The 21826-nt window shown below is 48.2% G+C and overlaps 1 protein-coding gene across 1 annotated transcript in view; it reads left to right on the plus strand.

The window, feature by feature from the left end:
* The first annotated feature begins 1428 nt into the window (after positions 1–1428).
* The window catches only part of LOC135512962 (protein PRRC2C-like), a 33417-nt gene continuing 13019 nt past the window's right edge, over positions 1429–21826 (plus strand). The window contains 17 exon segments of the mRNA XM_064935515.1: positions 1429–1833; positions 6313–6482; positions 7079–7253; positions 7396–7643; positions 7814–8148; positions 11672–11751; positions 11868–11995; positions 12110–12197; positions 12350–12503; positions 12675–13386; positions 13530–13705; positions 13884–14160; positions 14318–14519; positions 14856–15632; positions 15970–16955; positions 16958–17669; positions 18269–18417. Coding sequence (XP_064791587.1) covers positions 6368–6482; positions 7079–7253; positions 7396–7643; positions 7814–8148; positions 11672–11751; positions 11868–11995; positions 12110–12197; positions 12350–12503; positions 12675–13386; positions 13530–13705; positions 13884–14160; positions 14318–14519; positions 14856–15632; positions 15970–16955; positions 16958–17669; positions 18269–18417 — 5314 coding nt within the window. The 5' untranslated portion in view covers positions 1429–1833; positions 6313–6367.

A 21826-nucleotide genomic window follows, 5' to 3' on the forward strand; every position in this document is an offset into this window, starting at 1 on the left:
TTGGGACATCCCAAGGTTGCCGAATAGCAAGGACCCAAAAGTGGTGGAAAAAGTACCCAATTGTCATACTTGAGTAAAAGTAAAGATACCTTCATAGAAAATGACTCAAGTAAAAGTGAGTCACCTGGTAAAATACTACTTGAGGAAAAGTATTTGGTTTTAAATATACTTAAGTATCAAAAGTGTAATTGCTCAAATATACTTAAGTATCAAAAGTATAAATAATTTCAAATTCCTTAAGTAAACCAGACTGCACAATGTTCTTGTTTTTTATTTACGGATAGCCAGAGGCACATTCAGACATCATTTACATGTGCATGTGTTTAATAAGGAAGTAGGGATGACCAGGGATGTTCTCTTGATAAGTGTGTGAATTGAATAATTTTCCTGTCCTGCTTAAGCGTTCAAAATGTAACAAGTACTTTTTGGTATCAGGGAAAATGTATGGAGTAAAAAGTACATTACTTTCTTTTGGAATGTAGTGAAGTAAAAGTAGTCAAGAATATAAATAGTATAGTCAAATACAGATACCCCAAAAAAACTACTTAAGTAGTATTTTTACTGAAGTACTTTATACCACTGGGGCCCAATGTAAACCACAAGCCTCATCCCCAGACTGCACACAATCTTTGGTTGTCTGTCTTAGAGAAACAGCCACCCTAACTGTACATAGGGTGTTATTATCAGCTGTGGGGCTAATGATGCATAGCAGTGGGGTTCCAAGCCAAGCCCTCTAAACAATTTGATCCAGCAAGAAATTGCCCTTAAACACTGATCTAAAATCTGTTTATTCTCACAACACCATCCTTACCCTTAATTCTTTGTGAGGGGAAAAGCAAAACTGAACTGACATCAGTGGTTAAAAGGCCTGAATCTATCTGCTCACCTGTGGCGTCATCAAAAATGATCTATTATATTGACAAGATAGCCGAGTGACCGCTCTAACAAAAGAAATGCATGTCCTCAATGATTGATGTCAGACGAGATCAGGTAGGACAATTCTAGCCAATGAGAGGGCAGATATGCGTGGAAACTCAGAAATTAGGAGGTCAAATCATGACATCGGTGATCTTCAGGTCAGAAAATCGGAGCTCTGTATTTTTTATTATTTAACTAGGCAAGTCAGTTAAGAACAAATTCTTATTTTACAACGATTTCCCAGCGGTTTCGAACTTGGCATAAATCGTTTTTCTCAAAGTTGCCGGAATGCCACGTGTATCCACTTATCAGTACATTTGTAACTGGCTCAACATTACGAACCTTCTATTCGATCAAATAAGCGTTGCGTAATTCGATACTCAGACCACCATACAAAAGAGCGTCTCTCTCTTTAACATATTTTATACATAGTAAATTCTCTCGATTCGCGACTTCTTCTGGCTTCATCCTACTCCCAAAACTGTCGCTCTGCAGCCGCCGTCTTCTGTGCGTGATGACGTCAGACACCCGTGGACTGGCGGTCTGCCATCTTTGATTGTGAGACAGGCCGCGGCGCAAGCAGCACTCAACGAGAGCAGCACTGTCTCACACGAGATAACGGGTGGGCAAAAAAAGACAAGAAACACAAATCGTGACCCTCTTAACGTCCAAATAACGGTGGAGACCCCGGGAAAGAAGAAAGGGCACCGTGTTGGCACAGAATAGATTTGAGGCCCGTGCAAGTCGAGAGGAAATGGTTGGATGCTAGCTACTGTACCACGCTAGTTACCTAACTAGCTATCGTTAGCAAGCTAGCCAGTTTTTGTAATCCGCCGGCCACACACTCGGCTTGGATACTACAAAATAAGCCGGACCCAGACGACATACTAGAAGAAGAGAGACCGGCGGTGACAGGTTGGTCGCCATGTCAAGAATTTTCTAGCTAGTTCGTGGTGAAAAGCAGGTTAGCAGGTGTGATGGTGTACGCTAGCTACGTTGACCACTTAACTAGCACTGTACGTCCACTGGGAAAAAGCCGAATGTGATGATGATGATTGCGATTTAAGAATTGAAACTGATCTTTGACTCTTCTCAACTACTTAACCCACCATGCTGCAGTATCGTGTACATCTGAACGATTGCAGACAAATAGTATTCTACTAGTTTAGAATCATGTTTGATATCGTTAAATTGTGTTAAGATTGTTTTGGGCTAGAAAAGGCGCCGGGCCGATGTGACCCATGTCTCAACCTCAAATCTGACCCATCAGTCCATCGGCCTGCCCGTTGTGGTGAACCAGTTAGGCTACAATTTGACCAGTTAGCTAGCTGCACCGATATTTTAATACCATCTCCAAGCCTTGGAAATATTGCTAAAATTAAAAAAGCACTGCTCGAGGTTTAAACACCTTACGTCGTCATTTCTTTGTGTTTTGGGCGTGACAGTGTCGGTGTCCCCAGTTTAAAAATGTACAAAAAAAATATTAACCTATAAATATCCTCTCTAGACAACTCGGAATACATTTACCCAGACAGTTGGCAACCACAGTCCACAGGTCTTTAACATTTCCGGTTGACCGTGATTCTGTCTTCTGGACAAGGCCATGAGTAAATTACCAAAATCCATGTTGATTACTTCTGCTACCATTGATTCCGATCACTGACAAAGCAGGTATGTATTGTGTGACTGGTATGCAAATGGCATTTGACCTGGTCATGAGTGTGGTGAGGAGATGAGTGAGCATGTGCAGCGTGTCAGAGGAGATTGGTTTAGGAAACAGTCCAAAGTGAATCGACCTACCTGTCTTTCCGAATCCACAGAATTGGCCAGATGACGCCATTTCATAGGAACGTGAATTTATCCACTTAAATTGATATTGATTTTAAAAAGTCAGCACATGGGAGGAGATAGTCTCATACTGATCCTGGTACCAAGTTCCAACCAAAAGCCACACCACCCTGCTGTGTGCCGGCAGTGTATAGTTCACCCGCAAGTCAAGCTTTGACGTTAAGTCCTCAAAAGTGGTCCATAGTCCAGCTGATTCCATATTCAATGCCATCTGTTTTGTATATACTTAGGGAAGAAAACAGCAGGCTTTAGTCCCCAATGACTGGGAAAATATTTGGAAACCATCTAATTCCATCTACCTACAGACTGGAAGATATTGATGTTCCCTCCTCCCAAGAGGCTGCAGCTCACTATAACTTATTATGGGCTGAATTTCAATAGTCTAAAGTGGCTTCCTCGCTGCGTCTCCTGTCGCTCGTGTCCACTTATCTGAAAACAGAATGAATAGAAGCAAAATGGTGGATTAATTCCATTAGGGATTTCAGATAATTCTAGGTGTGTTGTGGCCCTCTGTTCCATGGCTATCTGTTGACTACTGTTGTATCTCTGTGAGAGGTGACTCAGCTGCTATCCACCTCAGGTGGCACAGTGCACACAATCTTGGGTCTGTATGTAGCTTCCTGCCATGGGGGTCATCTCGATAGTCTAATGCTGCGTTTAGACGAGACATGCAAAAACCGTCATAACAGTCGGCATAGCGTGACAAGAAAGTAAGAAAATTGGTGACGGAAAAGCGAGCCAGGTCGACATTATGCGTTGCTATTGTGATTTCGGTAAACAATCAGTGCAAATCAACATCTGGGGGGGGGGGGAAATGCTATGACGAATGTGGAAATATTTTAACTTGTGGCAAGTCCCGTCTACCATGGCGGCTGACTACATTCACCGCCAGCCTCAACGGCATTTACATTCGTGCTCTCATTAAAAACAATGACATCCGGTTTGCAGTCTACCTCATACCAACTAACTGCAGCATAAAGCTCAGGTGTCAAACTCATTCCTCGGAGGGCCGAGTGTCTACGGCTTTTCACACTTCCTTTGTACTTGATAGTTGAATTTAGGTCTCTAATAAAGAACTCACCTGCTTGTCTAGGTTTTAATTGAAAGGAAATTGCAAAAGCCTGCAGACCCTAGGCCCTCGATGGAAGGATTATGACACACCTGGTCTAAAGGTTTCTTTTCCTTGTTTTCTTTACCCTCATTTACAGAGATCTGAATGTACTTGAAGGCAAGGAACAAATCAGGATACTTTTTGCCTAGAGGTCACATCCCATTCCTGAGCCTTCTGCGCCTCTTTTTCATCTCCGCTCTCCCTGGAGGCGAAAGGCCATGGTTGGAGTTCTAAGGGCTATATGTGTTATGTAACTTTAGATTTTTTTTTTTTTAACATCTCAAAGAATATTATATGTTAGATTAATTGGGTAGAGCTGGTTTGTAGAGAGAGATGACTGGACATGATTTGAACTGAAGCTGTGATGAGGGTTTGGGTCTGGATTGAGCAGGTGGGCAAGGCTGGGCATTGACCTCTTTGGGAGCATGGCTGGGTTATGTATGGCTGGAGACCTGATAGATGGGTGAGGGCTAAGCAAGGTATGACTTGGGGCTGGTCAGGTTTATGGGGGGGTGTTTATGACAATCAGATGAGCAGAATGTCTGTTTAGGCTGCTTTGTCCTTGTGACTCACACTCTGTCCTTGATTGACTCTGTCCCTTTCTGGGGTCTCTCCTTTGTGGCTGTGGCACACGTAGGGGCTGGCCTTCCCTGTGGAGGAAGTGTCTCTGCTTATCTCTCACTCATGCCTCCCTCTCCCAGACGCTCTGCGTTCTTTGCTAGCAGACGTGTGCCAGTTTAGTGTGGTTGGTGGGTGTCAGCGCAGTGTGCCTGTTTGACTTTGCTTTTGCTCATACAATCAGTTTGCCCACTGCCTAGCGCAGGGTTATTCAACTGTTACCCTATGAGGTCCGGAGCCTGCTGTTTTTCTGTTCTACTTGATACTTAATTGCACCCAACTGGAGTCCCAGGTCTAAATCAGTCCCTGGTTAGAGGGGAAAAATTAAAAAACACAATGGAACTACCGGAGTTGAGGAAATATCTATTACATTTCGGGTTGTTGAACTTTTACTGCAATCGTGAAAGCTTTTGAAAATTGAATGTAAGAGATCTGCAACAACAATTAGTGGGTCCTGCTCTACCATTTGGCCATTCATTTATATCAGAGTATCTACCATCAGCATTATGTAGGAGTGATGACACCCACCAGAAGTCATTGGGCATTTGGGAAACAGCACTGTTAGCCTCAGTGCTGTGCTGTTAGCTGCCCTGGCCCCCACCATGCTCAAACATCGCTTCTCCATCAATTATGAATGGCTCCCGGCCGTTAGGCAGCACAGCCGCATGGCTCAACAAAGGCTGCTCTCTTAGGGCCTGTCGGCATGGCAACACGGCATGCCCCATTGAGTGGAGAGAAGCCATTGTGATGGAGAGGTGTAGAGTCTCCTAGTCAAGTCATTCCGTCACTGAAGAGCTGTGGAGTTACCTTCATTCTCTCCCCCTCCCCCCCTTTTCTCTCTCCCACTACCCGCTCATTTCCCCCTTAGCTACCTGATGATGACATCTATCTATATAATTAGCTAGCTAACTATAGCTACTGAAACAGATTGTCGTTTTGTTTTTGGGGAAGAACATTGTTTGCATCCATGAGCTAGATAGCTTTTTTTTATGACCAGCACTGTAGGTGCGCGAGACAACTTTACCAGCATCATAGCATACGTATCGATGAATCATTGTGACATATGAAATACGAGTGATAGCGTAATAACTACGTAAAGCATCTATGAGCGCGTTAAATTGTGACGTGCAGTCATATTCAGGTCCTGATTGGTCAACAAACTTATTTGACTGGTCAAATAGTGTTAAATAGTATATTTTTTGACACGTAAAGACCCAAATGGCGTTCCATAGAAATCCTGATTGAGAATGAAACGACTGAACAAATGAACAGCACAGCAAGTAAATGAAAGAAATAGGTTTTGATTATGTTTTACTGGTAATGGGGACATACGTAAATGCCAACAAAATAACTATTTTGTGTGTGTAACCTTTATTTAACTAAGCAAGTTAGTTAACAACACATTCTTATTTACAATGAGGGCCAAACCCGGACGACACTGGGCCAATTGTGCGTCGCCCTATGGGACTACCAATCACGGCCGGATGTGATGCAGCCTGGATTTTAAACGGACTGTAGTGACGCCCATTGCACTGAGATGCAGTGCCTTAAACCGCTGCGTCCATGTGTGTGTTTAACTATTTAACCGTACTAGAATGCTTAAGGCTGCTGAAATGTTAAATGTTGATTGACGGTATCAGTTTTTTTTGTCAAGGAAAATATCGGATATCGGCCAAAATGTCATATTGGTGCATCACTCGTCTGAATACTTTCCGAATGCACTGTATATTATATACATTTTCTGAAGTTACAATGCAAATGTAATTTTAAAAAGTCTGTGTAGCACTTTTTTGAATAAAGTTTGATTTGTATTGCAGGAGGCTGGTTCTGGGGGTGAGACCAGAGGACCAGACTCAATGAGTTTCCAGCGAAATGTCAGAGAAGTCAGGGCAGAGCACCAAGGCAAAGGATGGCAAGACCAAGTATGCAACCCTTAGCCTCTTCAACACCTACAAGGGCAAGTCTCTGGAGACCCAGAAAACTGCAGGTACGTTCGTGCTTCCCAACACGCACACATTTTTTTCAACGTCTCATTGTAAAATGTTTGCCTCTCCTTGTGGCTAGAGGCCAGTTTGGGTTTGTCCATAATGCAGGGATGCGAACTCGTTGCTTTTCAGCAATATTTGCAGTTTTGATCTGAAAATAGACCATTCACATGAATCGTGTAGATCTGAAGAAGAATTTAAAAAATCGTGGGAAATCCAAAAACCTGGAGAAACAAACCAAGATAACGGAATTTGGGCTACAAAAATAAACACATTCTCCCCTATGTATTCCTGTCCGGGGAGACTGAGATGATTATCATCATGTCATGATAAACCTTAAACGCAGACCAAAGAACCCTACTCCCCACCCCAGGACACAATTTTCTGTCTATGGTGGTTTGGAAGTTAACGGTTTTGAGATCAAATGTGTATTATATACATGACTTATTCTCAAAAAATAGGCTCCAAAAAATCACACCGATTTGTCACACGTTTCTGCACAATTCATTTTCTACCTTTTTGGGTTTGCATCCCTGTAATAAATGTGATTATGTAAACTGCTCCTTGCTTAATGTCAATGTTTCATGCCCTCGTCCAGTGGCTGCCAGACATGGGCTCCAGAGTTTGGGTAAGGTTGCTGTCAGTCGGCGCATGCCTCCCCCTGCCAACCTGCCCAGCCTGAAGGCAGAGAACAAGGGCAACGACCCCAACGTTAACATCGTCCCCAAGGACGGCAGCGGCTGGGCCTCCAGACCTGAGGGAGGAGACGAGAGGTGAGATACCAGGGCTGTCCCTTACTGAGTCTCTACATACACTGTTACCAGGTCATAGTTATTTCTGCCTTTAGGTTGTTTCTCAGCCCTAATAATAAACAACTACTTTCCACGATCCCCCCCCTTGTGTTGTGTGTATCAGGCAGTCCAATACCCCCCCACCCCAGCCTAACCCAGGGCCCCCCCAACCCCCAGAGGTCTCGTCCTCTATAGGGTGCAGCAGATCCTGGGCCAACAGCAAGCCACCGCCACAGCTAGATGGAGGAGCCCCTCGTGTGAGCAGCCAGTTCCACCAGGAGTTCCCCAGTTTGCAGGCGGCCGGAGAGTCGGAGAAAGGGGAGGGGCAGGAGGAGGAGCCTTATGGACCTGGACCCAGCCTCCGACCTCAGAGTACGAACACTCACTCACTTAACCACACACACATTCCCCAGTCTGTCCTTAGAACATGAGCGTTTGCACTCTTCTACCCACTACTGATGGACCAAACTACCCGACCCAAAGGTTGTTACTCTACCACAGAAATGACTGGTCTGTGTTGTCTTGTCTCTGCTCCCCTATAGATGTTGGTAGTTGGCGCGAGGGCGGTGGAAAGAATCTGACCACCTCAGCTAGCCCTTCTGAGATGGAGAGCTGTGGGCCAGAGGAGGGAGGGGCAGCTCTCAGCACCCCCTCACCCCCTGGGGAGGTGGAGGAGAGGGGCAGGGTGCCCCCTAATGAGAAGAAAGAGGTCAGGGAGAGGCTGCCCCTGTCTGCCAAGCCTGCACCCCTCTCCTCTCAGCCCAAGCTACAACCCCCCTCTGTTCCAGCCCTGCCTAAACTCAATGGTGGCCAGCAGGCCCCTGCCGGTGTGCCTCCCCAGTTCCACGCCCAGTTCAGGGGCATGATGCCACCCTATGTAAGTGATGGACTGATTATTGATTTTTAATTTATAATGCCCGGCCACTTCATTCAGTTCCTGATCGAACATGATTGTTTTCCTCCTTAACGGCCCATTCACAAACAAGCAAAACATTGATAAATATTAAGGACATTTGTCAAAACTAACATAATGTGCACACAATTTGAATATATGTTAATTATATGTGAAGGAAAATTATAGAAAAGGTGTAAATCTTTGTTTTTCACCTCGTATAAGCGGTCAGAAGCGTTCGTTAGCATTCTCATTAGCTTGGACTGGGTGGGTATTGCTAGTTAGCATATTAGACTATCTAATGGTCGTTATCAATGCAGGCTCTATCCCTTTTCTGTTGAAGATCAACACTTGAAATGGCAATGTTGTTAGACAAGGAATATCAATGGCAAACAGTGCTAAAATGTTTTATCTAGATAACATTCGGTTAATTGCAATCTGTTGTGACAAAAACCTAGCTAGCTAACCCGCCCAGTCAAAGCCTATGAGAATGCTAATGAATATTGGCTTCAGTGCTTATACTACATGAAATGCTTACTTACGAGCCCTTTCCTAACAAAGCAGAGTTAAAAAGTAAGAACATGTTGCAAAAGGGAAATGGTAACACAATAACGAGACTATATACAAGGAGTACCGAGTCAATGTGCAGGGGTACGGGGTAATTGAGGCAGAATGTATGTAAGGGTAAAAGTGACTAGGCAATCAGGATAGAAAATGGAGTAGCAGCAGCGTATGTAACGATTGTGAAGTGTGTCTCTGAGTGTGTGTGAGCATATGTGGTGTGTGTGTCTAAGGCCCATGATGGACCATGATGGGTTCTTAATGATGTGACATTTAAACTGCCCTTTTATTGATAAAATTCCACGTCCATTCGCAGAATAATGGTCCTATTACGTATGTATGACCTCCAGGGCCGGGTAATTAATTTATATCTACTGCGACCCTTCAGACACAGAACGCGGTACAGTAACATGTCTGTAATTGATACATTTTCAGACAATAAAAATAGTGACATCAGACAGTAGAATTCTGCTCCGGCATATAAAGTTCTGTATTGTTTCCCCGACCACAACAAACGTTGCTGATTGATGTGCTGCTGTGTTTATGCAGTTGTTTAGGAGTGCTTTCCATCGACTAAATGTCTTGGTAAGTTACAATTTTTAACTTAAATTTAAATTACTTTTTTAGGAAATAGGGATCTGCGTGCATGCAGTCTAGGATTGACAGTTCTGGTTGCTTAGTGATGGAAGTTAGTCCTGCTTCAGCAACGGCATTACATTACAGACAAGAAAAATGTAGTTCATATCTCCAGAGAAGGTTTCGTGTCAGCATTTAAAAAGCCGTAGTGTAGGGCTTTCAGAGTGGCACAGTGGTCTAAGGCAATGCATCGCAATCATCTCTACGGACCCGGGTTCGATTCTGTGTTGTAGCTGGCCACGACCGGGAGACCCATTTGGTTACCTGTTCAGGAGTCTTATGGCTTGGGGGTAAAAACTGTTGAGAAGCCTTTCTGTCCTAGACTTGGCACTCTGGTACTGCTTGCCATGCGGTAGTAGAGAGAATAGTCTATGACTGGGGTGGCTGGGGTCTTTGACAATTTTTAGGGCCTTTCTCTGACACCGCCCGGTGTCAGAGGAAGTGCCTTGCGGTCAGAGGCCGAGCAATGATGCGGAGGCCAGGCAGTGATGCAACCGGTCAGGATGCTCTCGATGTTGCAGCTGTAGAACCTTTTGAGGATCTCAGGACCCATGCCATATCTTTTTAGTTTCCTGAGGGGGAATAGGCTTTGTCGTGCCCTCTTCACGACTGTCTTGGTGTGTTTGGACCAATCTAGTTTGTTGTTGATGTGGACACCAAGGAATTTGAAGCTCTCAACCTGCTCCACTACAGCCCCTTCGATGAGAATGGGGACATGCTCGGTGCTCCTTTTCCTGTAGTCCACAATCATTTCCTTTGTCTTGGTTACGTTGATAGGTTGTTATTCTGGCACCGCCAGGTTTCTGACCTTCTCCCTATAGGTTGTGTCGTTGTTGTCAGTGATCAGGCCTACCACTGTTGTGTCGTCAGCAAACTTAATGATGGTGTTGGAGTCGTGCCTGGCCATGCAGTCGTGGGTGAACAGGGTGTACAGGAGGGAACTGAGCACGCACCCCTGCGAGCTCCAGTGTTGAGGATCAGCGTGGCAGATGTGTTGCTACCTACCCTCGCCACCTGGGGACGACCTGTCAGGAAGTCCAGGATCCAGTTGCAGAGGGAGGTGTTTAGTCCCAGGTTCCTTAGCTTGGTGATGAGCTTTGTGGGTACTATGGTGTTGAACGCTGAGCTGTAGTCAATGAACAGCATTCTCACATAGGTTTTCATTTTGTCCAGGTGGGAAAGGGCAATGTGGAGTGCAATAGAGATTGCATAATCTGTGGATCTGTTTGGGTGGTATGCAAATTGGAGTGGGTCCTAGGGATTCTGGGATAATGGTGTTGATGTGAGCCATTACCAGCCTTTCAAAGCACTTCATGGCTACGAGTCTGTGCTACGGGTCTGTAGTCATTTCGGGCAGGTTGCCTTTGTGTTCTTGGGCACAGGGACTATGGTGGTCTGCTTGAAGCATGTTGGTATTACAGACTCAATCAGGGACATGTTGAAAATGTCAGTGAAGACACCTACCAGTTGGTCAGAACATGCCCGGAGCACACGTCCTGGTAATCCGTCTGGCCCCGCAGCCTTGTGAATGTTGACGTGTTTAAAGGTCTTACTCACGTCGGCTAAGGAGAGCTTGATCACACAGTCACCCAGACAGCTGGTGCTCTCATGCATGCTTCAGTGTTGCTAGCCTCGACGCGAACATAGAAGGTGTTTAGTTCGTCTGGTAGGCTTGCGTCACTGGGCAGCTCGAGGCTGGTTATCCCTTTGGAATCCGTGACGGTTTGCAATCCCTGCCACATTCAACGAGTATCAGGGACGGTGTAGTAGGATTTGATCATGGTCCTGTTTGATGGTTCGTTGGAGTAGGGATCTCTTATAAATGTCTGATTAGTGTCCTGCTCCTTGAAAGAGGCAGCTTTATGTCAGTGTGGATGTTGCCTGTAATCCATGGCTTCTGGTTGGGTTATGTACGTACGGTCACTGTGGGGACGAAGTCGTCGATGCGCTTATTAATGAAGCCTGCGGCTAAGGTGGTAAACTCCTCCAATGCCATCGGATGAACCCCGAAACATATTCAAGTCCAGAAGCATAGATAAAAAATGTTTAAATGTTTTCTATAATTTCACTCAACATAGTATTAACATATCTTTCTAATTCTGTAATAGTTTTGATGTTGAATTTCTATTTAATGATGTTTTGCTTGTGACTGGGCCGGAAGTAGGAAAACAATAAGGTGAATAAAAAGATCCCCTGATGTGGGATGTTTTCTTGACAATAGTTGCTAGTTTGCTAAACATTTCTTTAACCTTGCAGAGTAGGATTCTCCTAGTAATGGCTGGGTGTTGTGTGTTTCTGTGTCCTGTTCTAGATGTTCAATGCATATCCCAGGATGCCCTTTGTTCCAGTGCCAGTGAACATCAGATACCCTGTTCCACAGGATGGAGCCAGGTGAGTACACCCACATCTACATCCCAACACTCTTCATCATTACTACAACACAACTTCCTAGACCTCACATCACCCATTCCTCGGTGTACTGACCCACCTGTGTGTTGGCTCCCCAGGAGGGTCCGTCCCCAGCACGGGCCCCCCCAGGCCTGGATCAAGGACCCAGATAGACCCTCTATCATCAGCGCCACAGAGCTCAAAGAGCTTGACAACCTGGACACAGAGGCTGATGAGGGCTGGGCTGGTAAGACTTATCTGTATTTATACATAATGATTCTTTACCTTCATTACGTTTTAGTAGCTTTTCACGTAAACTCGATGTAACGGTAACCCTCAGCTTTCCCTATCTGTTCTCCAGGAGCTCAGATGGAGGTCGACTACACAGAGAAACTCAACTTCAGTGATGATGAGGAGAACCATGCCGCCAAAGAGAAAGGAGAAAACTGGTGAGTCTCACTGAAGAATGTGCTTCGTTTCCGCCTCACTACCTGGGTGTGAGAGACTGTTTTTGAACATTGGTTTTCGGTACACTTCAAGACTGTTAGCCTAGGCATTACCAAGACTCCTAACCATTGCACTCTCTCTCTCACTCACTCAGGGAGTGGATTGGTAAAGTGGAACGGATGAGGGCACAGCGCCCGTCAGACGGCCAGGAGGGCAGCAAAGGCTCATGGGTAGATGGAAGGGACCCCAGGGTGCTTTCCCTCGGCAGTAAGGGGGTGTACAAGACCGGCACGCCACAGGACCACCAGGTGAGGCTGAGGGTGGCTGGTTGACTCGGTTTGGGGTGTGTTTGACTGGATGGAGGGGTCCAGGACTAATGCGCCATCAAGAGCTTTACTATACAAGTTAATTTAGGCTTTGGCGGTTCTAAGGTAAAGTACTAGTGTTGGATCATTTTTTCACTCGCTCTCTCTCTCTAGGGTCAGCTAGGTGGGCGCTTGGTGGGCAGCGGAGCCCCTCGCGTGGCCAAACCCCCCACCATTGCTCCCCCTGCTGGTGAGGAGGAGTGCGAGGCCTGGCGCCAGAAACACAAGAAGCAGGACCTGTCGGAAGCGGTAGAAAGAGCCAGGCGGAGGAGAGAAGAGGAGGAGAGGAGGATGGAAGAACAGAGACTCACCGCTTGCGCAGAGAAACTCAAACGCCTCAACGAGAAACTCCACCCGGCAACAGATGCCAAGCACGGCCCTGCCGCCGAGACGACCAATGAAGAGACTGGAGCTGTGTGTGAAGACACACCTCCTTTGTCTGTTCTTCCCCCTGTCTCCAACCCTGCACCATCGCAGCCTGCCCCTTCCTCTCAGCCCACGAACATATCAGCCCCTCTCCAAGACCGTGAGAGTGTGGTGGAGAGGGAAAGGATTGAGAGAGAGAGCGTGGAGAGGGAAAGGATTGAGAGAGAGTGTGTGGAGAGAGTAGAGCCTAGTGCGAAGGAAGAGAGTCCGTTTGTGCCTCGCCAGCCCAGCCCTCCAGTCCAGAGATCATTGTCCATACCCCCAGAGCCTCGGCTCGGAGAGGGTCCCCTGCACTTGGTGGGCCCCCTGAGTGAGGTGAGCCCTCTGGTGGAGGAAAGCCAGACTGAGAGACTGACGCCCATGCCTATCAGAGACTACTTCAGCACCGATGAGAGCAGAGGTGAGCCCCCTGGCAGAGCCCTGTGTTTCCACCAACATAAATTAACCAGCCGCTTTACCTCCCAGACTTTCACTCCAAGCAGAGCCACTATTTGTTTATTTCAATTGTTTAATTTCAGTGTCTCTCTCGCTCTCTCTCTCTAGTGGAGGAACCTGTGCCGCTCACTCTGCCCCTTATGGACCCCCTCAGTGGAGAGGACGCCCCTGTGGCCCCCCTGGACATTGAGGGAGAGGTGGGGGCTGCCATGCGCCCCTCTCTCACCTCTGGATACTCAAAACAGTTCCAGAAGTCTCTGCCCCCGCGCTTCCTCAGGCAGCAGGTATTGGACTTGTGTTGCTTAATTTTTTCCAAGAGGAATTTCAGATGTGAAATTGGATATAGAAAACAGTTAGCAAATTCCATTACATTCTATCTCTGGAGTCCTGATCTTTTCAACGTTGTCCATGTTATTTTGAAGAGAATCCCTGTATCGAACTCCTACTTTTTTCTTCTTGCAGGAGCAGATGAAGCAGCAGTGGCAGCAGCAGCAGCAGCAGCAGGGGGGTGGTGGTGTGGCTGTGTCCCCATCAGGAGGAGGTGCGGGATGTGTTGCTGCCTCCCAGCAGCAGCACCGCTCCCTGTACCAGCCCGTCGGCCCCCCTCACCACCAGCATCAGCAGCACCTGGCTAACATGGGCTTTGACCCCCGCTGGCTCATGATGCAGTCATACATGGACCCCCGCATTATGTCTGGAAGACCACCGCTCGACATGCCAAACATACACCCTGGACCTGGTACGACAATACTGACATACTGTGTCTCTTTTTTGACTGTTTAGGTTTGCGTGTCTTCTGTGAGATTTGCTGCCCTGTATGTGTTTGGCACAAAAGCCATGAATTGTTAGATATATATCTATCTAATATTTTGACTGTCCCTTCTCCTCGTCTACAGGGCGGATTCCTCCTAAGCAGATAGTTCGTAGAGAGCCAGGGGACAGCTCCAGTTCTGACTCCTTCGACCACCTGACCAGGCCCATACGGGACCACAGTCTCCCTTCTGAACCGCGCATAGTATGGGGATCTGACCCATACCCCCAATCTGAACCCCTTCCCTCTGTCACACCCCCTAAAGGACGGGAGGACGAGGACAGTAGGTGAGTAGACGACAACACTCAGGCTGCATCTTATTACACTAACCTGGCGGCAGGTAGCCTAGTGGTGAGAGCGTTGGGCCAGTAACCAAAAGGTCAGCTCTGGGTTTCGATCTAGCAACAAGGTAAAAGTCTGTCGTTCTGCCCCTGAACAAGGCAGTTAACCCACAGTTCCTAGGCTGTCATTGTAGTTAGGAATTTGTTCTTAATTGACTTGCGTAGTTAAATCAAGGTTAAACAAAAAATTATTATTATTTTTTTTTACATTTCTTGTCTCCACGGTAGATAGTAATAAGAGGAAGCCACTTTATTTTATTAAAACATCTCTCCTTTTCCCAGACTGGACTCTGGGTTGGAGATGGAAAGGGGTCTCCCAGCCATGTACCCCAGCCAGGATCACAATCCCCTGGAACCCTGTGGCAAATCAGACCTTTTCAGAGACCCCACAAAGTCCCTGTCAGGGTTCGGCCCAGGTCCAGAGGAGGCTCCAGAACCCCTGCAGACAGAAATAGGGCCTGGTGGGTCTCCCTTTGAGCCAGTGGAGCCTAGCCTGCCCACTGCAGAGGTGGAGTCTCTGGGACAGGCCATGCTACAAAGAACCATCTCCCAGGGCTCCAGCTACTCCCTCAAACTGGATGAGCCCAGGTTCGACAGCCTCCACCTGGGAACAAAGACACTTGAGCTCCAGGATCCGGAAGAGAGGCCAGGCGGGGAAGATATAAAGGCCAGTAAAGAGCCTTTCTCCCAGGCTGCTGTGACCGGGGACACCCCTCCAGCTGACGGCCTCCACAAGCTCGAGAAGCCGGCCCCCAGCAAGCAGAAGGCTGAGCTGCGCTGGGGAGGGAGGTCTGGGGCCGGCCGGAGGGATGGCCCAGGGGGAGAGAGGCCGGTACGCAGGTCTGGACCCATTAAGAAACCTGTACTCAGAGACATGAAGGAAGAGCGAGAGCAGCGGGAGGAGAGAGAGCGACACCGTGAGAGAGGAGAAAAGGGGGAGAGACCCAAGAAGGAGGAGCGAGGAGGAGTTAAAGCTGCCTCCGCTGCTGCTGCGGTGTCTGAGGGCCCCAGGGACCGAACCCACGGAGAGAAGGACAGACCCCACGGAGAGAAGGACAGGCCCCACGGAGAGAAGGACAGGCCCCACGGAGAGAAGGACAGGCCCCACGGAGAGAAGGACAGGCCCCACGGAGAGAGGGACAGGCCCCACGGGGAGAGGGACAGGCCCCACGGAGAGAGGGACAGGCCCCACGGGGAGAGGGAGAGGGACAGGCCCCACGGGGAGAGGGACAGGCCCCACGGGGGAGAGGGACAGGCCCCACGGGGAGAGGGACAGGCCCCACGGGGAGAGGGACAGGCCCCACGGGGAGAGGGACAGGCCCCACGGGGAGAGGGACAGGCCCCACGGGGAGAGGGACAGGCCCCACGGGGAGAGGGACAGGCCCCACGGGGAGAGGGATGGGAAGAGTGAGGCCCCTGAGACAGAGGGGCCTGGGAAGGGCCTCCAGAGATCCAGAGATATACATGCCCCGATACCAGCCTCCCAGGACGACAAGACAGACCAACTACCAACCAATGACATAAACCCTGAACCTAAATTACCCTCTACGAAGGAGCCCAACCTGCCCCCACGGATCTACCGCCGTGAGGAGAGGGAAAGAGACCGGGAGAGAGAGATGGAAAGGGACAGAGAGCGAGACTGGCCGGCTGATGGTTTCAGAGGCCGAGGCAGAGGGGAGTACTACTCTCGAGGACGGAGTTTCCGGGGAACTTATATTGGTCGAAGTAGAGGTGGCCGGGGTCGTAGTCGATGGGAGTACCCTTATCAGGAGCCGCGCTCGCGCTCAGACTTTCCTGCCGTCAGTGGCGCTGCTGCCTTCCGCTGCCGTGAAGAGAGCGAGACGCGCAGCGAGAGCTCAGACTTTGAAGTGATGCCTAAACGCAGACGGCGTCGTGGTTCCGATACCGACACAGAGAGCGAAGGAGGACGGGAGTCCGCTAGCGACACTGGGGCTTCAGACCGTGAGCCCAGTGCCAAACCACCCCGACCGCTCCGCAGGGAAATACCAGGAGAGCCCCGCTCCGGACCACACAAACCTGGCTTCGGACCCCATCACCTGGGGGAGAAAGGAGGGCCCAGGGGAGGAGATGAGGGAAGGCCCAAGCCAGGCTTCCTTCCCAGAGGAGATCCTTCACGGCGTGGGAGAGGGGGACTGTACAGCAGGCGAGGGGGAGCCAGGGAGAGAGGAGGTCCTAGGTCAGCTCCTCTCAGACGCCCAGGAACTAGAGAGTCGTCCTCCCAGTGGCCCTCTAAACCCATGGAGACCTTCCGCCCTGAGGACACAGAACCCTCGTCATCACGCTATGACAACTGGGACCACCACTCTGACCGACGGCCCGTTCGAGGGGACAGAGACCGACAGTTCGAGGGGAAGAAGTTTGGGGAGGGGGACCCCAGAGTAGCAGAGACAGAGAGAGGCCCCGTCGCCCTCGGCCAGCCCGTCCCCCCAGACAGGACAAACCCCCCCGCTTCCGGAAGCTGAAGGAGAGAGAGGCTGCGGTCTTAGCTGGAGGAGACACAGGACCTGGACCCACCTCCACTGCCCCCGTCCCAGCCTTAGTGCCTGGCCCTGTCTCACTGTCCCCTACTCTCTCAAGAGCTCCAGGGGCCCCCTTCACCCTGCCTGTAGATAAGGATCCCAAAGCCGCTGACCTAACCTCTGACCCAGCCCTGCCTGACACCACCCCTCCCACCACCTCTGCCGTGGGCACCAAGTCACCTGACCTGTCCACGCAGAACTCTTCTGACCAGGCCAACGAGGAGTGGGAGACGGCGTCGGAGAGTAGCGACTTTAACGAGCGTAGAGAACGGGAGGAGAGGAGGGGAGCGCGGGAAGCTGCTAGCGGCACTGCCCAGCCCTCGACACCAGCCCCCCTACCCCCTCAGGGCTCAGCTCCCCTCAGCAGGACTCCCACCGAGGGAGGGGTGACACCCAAACGCGAGGCAGCCGGGCCCGCCGGGGGTAGGAGGAGTTTCTCCAGTCAGCGTCCGGTGGAGAGGCAGAACCGCTGGGGGAACAGCGGACCAAAACCAGGCCGCGGCTACGCAGGGGGGAAGGGAGAGAGGCGAGGAGGGGGCAAGGCTGGACGCAGAGGGTGAGTCATCCACCAATCCCACACCATGATTTGGTTTGGCCTTTTGTCTTGTTCACTGACTGTTTGCATGTTATATCTTCACTGTTAACATAATGAACAATATCTTATTAAACAACCAAACTCTAGTACTTTTCTGTTTTTGTTTGTGTGTGTGAATAAGAGTTGTAGAAGCACTCTCTTCCTGAAGGACAAATGTTTCTCATCTCCTTTCGTATCCTGTTCTAGTTGCTGGCTGTGTGTTTTGGTATGGAGTTGAGATATATATATATTAGTCTGCTACATCTCTATGGCACCTCACTCTGGAGGAGAATACACTGGGTACACATCACTTCCTCTCCCTTTCTGGCTGCATGTCAATAGTCTAAAGCGGTTTCCCTTCCTTGTTTCCTCACCTTCACTGATGTGAAAGCAATGTCCTTTATTACACTACTATATTTTGTGTTATCAGAGAGGACTACTATAGATCCTAAAGTTTTTACACTATTGGGATGCCCGTCTTGTTTTAGTTTTTTTATCAATCTGCTGCTTCTCTGTACAGTGGCCTGTCCTCTTGTCTCCATCTCTCTCTTTCCCTAACATGTCTCTCTCTTCCCATCCAGAGCGGCCCCTAACCCAGACTCCGCCCCGTGTGGGGGAGGGGTGCGTACTGGGGGTAAAGACCCTGCTGGACGCAGGAAGGACGAGACCAAACAGAAACCCAAGGAGAAGGAGAACGCTCTGTTGCAGTTTGACCTAAACAACTATGCCAGTGAGACACATGCGCGCACACACACACACAGATGTACACACCTGCTATCTAGTAGGGATGTAACGATTCACCCATACTCATCGGTCCCCGGTTCAAATTTTGAAGGTGTAAGTGTATCAGTCTGCGGGACCCCTGACTAATCCAAACGAAGCATCAGTAAGAAAACCGATCCAAACGTTATGAATCGCCGGGTTCAAAGGTTTATTCATTTATTTTTTGCCTCGTTCCAAAAATACCTGATCTGTTGACTGAGTTGATGCATCCTCTCCTTCAGCCCATCAAACTGACATTGATCTACAAGTCAGATAACTGTGTGCACAGTGCGGGAGACTCAGCAGCTCGCGCCAATGAGAACGTAGTCCTACACTATCTCTGTTCTAATATTTGTAGGCTACACCTTCAGCATGTAACTATTTCCCTGGGCGTTGCTGTAAATGAGAATGTGTTCTCAGTTAACTTACCTGGTAAAATAAGGGTTAAATAAAATAAAGCATTCAGATGTTTGTAAATGGCTTTTGCAATATTAATTGAGGGACAACCAATGTAATTGTTACAAATACGGTGTAGAAAATTGTGTTATACCGGTGGAGCTGTGTAGGCGCCCACTGACTGGGGCTTTTCATTGCCAGACTCGCCTTACAAAATATTTTTGTTAATTCTGCTACAGTCAGTCAGTGCCTTTGGTCATTTTTAAATGAACAGGGTAAAGGTGTAATTTCAACAATTTTCGAGCCACACTAGTCAGAATGGGAGAAGAAGGCAGCTCTCCTCCATAAAGTTCCAAACCATTTGCTTTTGAGTTGGGGTGAAATCCAAAGCTGTTTTTATATTAATTGGCTATGTACATTTCATTGCACATTTTTAAAGATAAGTATTAACATATTACGAGCTCAAAACATTTTAATCTGCTATATGACAAGTTAATCAGTAGGTGGTGAAGAAGTAGGGGGACAAGACATGAATAGCCATGCCTAATCTGATAGTGGTAGTTGCCCTATGTCTCAGCTCACCCAGTACATCATTCTCACACACACGCTCACACTCTGCTCAGAGAAGTTGGCTCAGATAGATCCAGCTCATGAGCTCAATCAGTATCAGATTAATTTAGAATGGAAAATGAATGTGTTCATGCAACAATTGTTAAAGCGATGAATCGACCTAAATCGCATCGATTCAGTCCATAAATCAAATTGCACCGAATCGTTTCAAACTAAACGTATTGTTCCTGTATCGTATCAGAGCCCATTTATCTAGATTAGAGGTCCCCGGATTATGATTTTAACGCCAAAGCCGATTATTGAAGGACCAAAAAATACCGATACAGAATAATCTGACTTTAAAAAATATACACTGCTCAAAAATATTAAGGGAACACTAAAATAACACATCCTAGATCTAAATGAATGAAATATTTTTATTAAATACTTTTTTCTTTACATAGTTGAATGTGCTGACAACAAAATCACACACAAATTATTGATGGAAATCAAATTTATCAACCTATGGAGGTCTGTTTTTGGAGTCACTCACAAAATTAAATTGGAAAACCACACTACAGGCTGATCCAACTTTGATGTAATGTCCTTAAAACAAGTCAAAATGAGGCTCAGTAGTGTGTGTGGCCTCCACGTGCCTGTATGACCTCCCTACAACGCCTGGGCATGCTCCTGATGAGGTGGCGGATGGTCTCCTGAGGGATCTCCCCCCAGACCTGGACTAAAGCATCTCGGACATCATGTCTCGCTCCATCCACCAACGCCACGTTGCACCACAGACTGTTCAGGAGTTGGCGGATGGAGCGAGACATGATGTCCGAGATGTGCTCAATTGGATTCAGGTCTGGGGAACGGGCGGGCCAGTCCATAGCATCAATGCTTTCCTCTTGCAGGAACTGCTGACACACTCCAGCCACATGAGGTCTAGCATTGTCTTGCATTAGGAACCCAGGGCCAACCGCACCAGCATATGGTCTCACAAGGGGTCGGAGGACCTCATCTCGGTACCTAATGGCAGTCAGGCTACCTCTGGCGAGCACATGGAGGGCTGTGCGGCCCCCCAAAGAAATGCCACCAGACACCATGACTGACCCACCGCCAAACCGGTTATGCTGGAGGATGTTCCAGGCAGCAGAACGTTCTCCACGGCGTCTCCAGACTCTGTCACGTGCTCAGTATGAACCTGCTTTCATCTGTGAAATGCACATGGCGCAAGTGGCGAATTTGCCAATCTTGGTGTTCTCTGGCACATGCCAAACGTCCTGCACGGTGTTGGGCTGTAAGCACAACCCCCACCTGTGGACGTCGGGTCCTCATACCACCCTCATGGAGTCTGTTTCTGACCGTTTGAGCAGACACATGCACATTTGTGGCCTGCTGGAGGTCATTTTGCAGGGCTCTGGCAGTGCTCCTCCTGCTCCTCCTTGCACAAAGGCGGAGGTAGCGGTCCTGCTGCTGGGTTGTTGTCCTCCTATGGCCTCCTCCACGTCTCCTGATGTACTGGCCTGTCTCCTGGTAGCGCCTCCATGCTCTGGACACTACGCTGACAGACACAGCAAACCTTCTTGCCACAGCTCGCATTGATGTGCCATCCTGGATGAGCTGCACTACCTGAGCCACTTGTGTGGGTTGTAGACTCCGTCTCATGCTACCACTAGAGTGAAAGCACCGCGAGCATTCAAAAGTGACCAAAACATCAGCCAGGAAGCATAGGAACTGAGAAGTGGTCTGTGGTTATCACCTGCAGAACCACTCCTTTATTGGGGGTGTCTTGCTAATTGCCTATAATTTCCACCTGTTGTCTATTCCATTTGCACAACAGCATGTGACATTTATTGTCAATCAGTGTTGCTTCCTAAGTGGACAGTTTGATTTCACAGAAGTGGGATTGACTTGGAGTTACATTGTGTTGTTTAAGTGTTCCCTTTATTTTTTTGAGCAGTGTATATATAGTAATGAATGACTATTACAACAATACTGAATGAACAATGAACACTTTTTATTTTTAACTCAATATAATACATAAATAAAATCAATTTAGTCTCAAATTCTAAATAAATCACTGACTGTCACCAGCAAAGCACCATCACACCACCTACATGCTTCACGGTGGGAACCACACCGGCGGAGATCATCCGCTCACCTACTCTGTGTCTCACAAAGACACAGCGGTTGGAACCCACAATCTGAAATTTGGATTCGTCAGACCAAAGGACAGATTTCCACCCATATAATGTCCATTGCTCGTGTTTCTTGGCCCAAGCAAGTCTCTTCTTCTTATTGGTGTTCTTTAGTAGTGGTTTCTTCACAGCAATTCGACCATGAAGGCCTAATTCATTGTCTTCCCTGAATAGTTGATGTTGACATATATCTGTTACTTGAACTCTGAAGCTTTTATTTTATTTGGGAATCAG

Source organism: Oncorhynchus masou, chromosome 24 (assembly GCF_036934945.1).
Source record: "Oncorhynchus masou masou isolate Uvic2021 chromosome 24, UVic_Omas_1.1, whole genome shotgun sequence".
Classification (NCBI taxonomy): domain Eukaryota; kingdom Metazoa; phylum Chordata; class Actinopteri; order Salmoniformes; family Salmonidae; genus Oncorhynchus; species Oncorhynchus masou.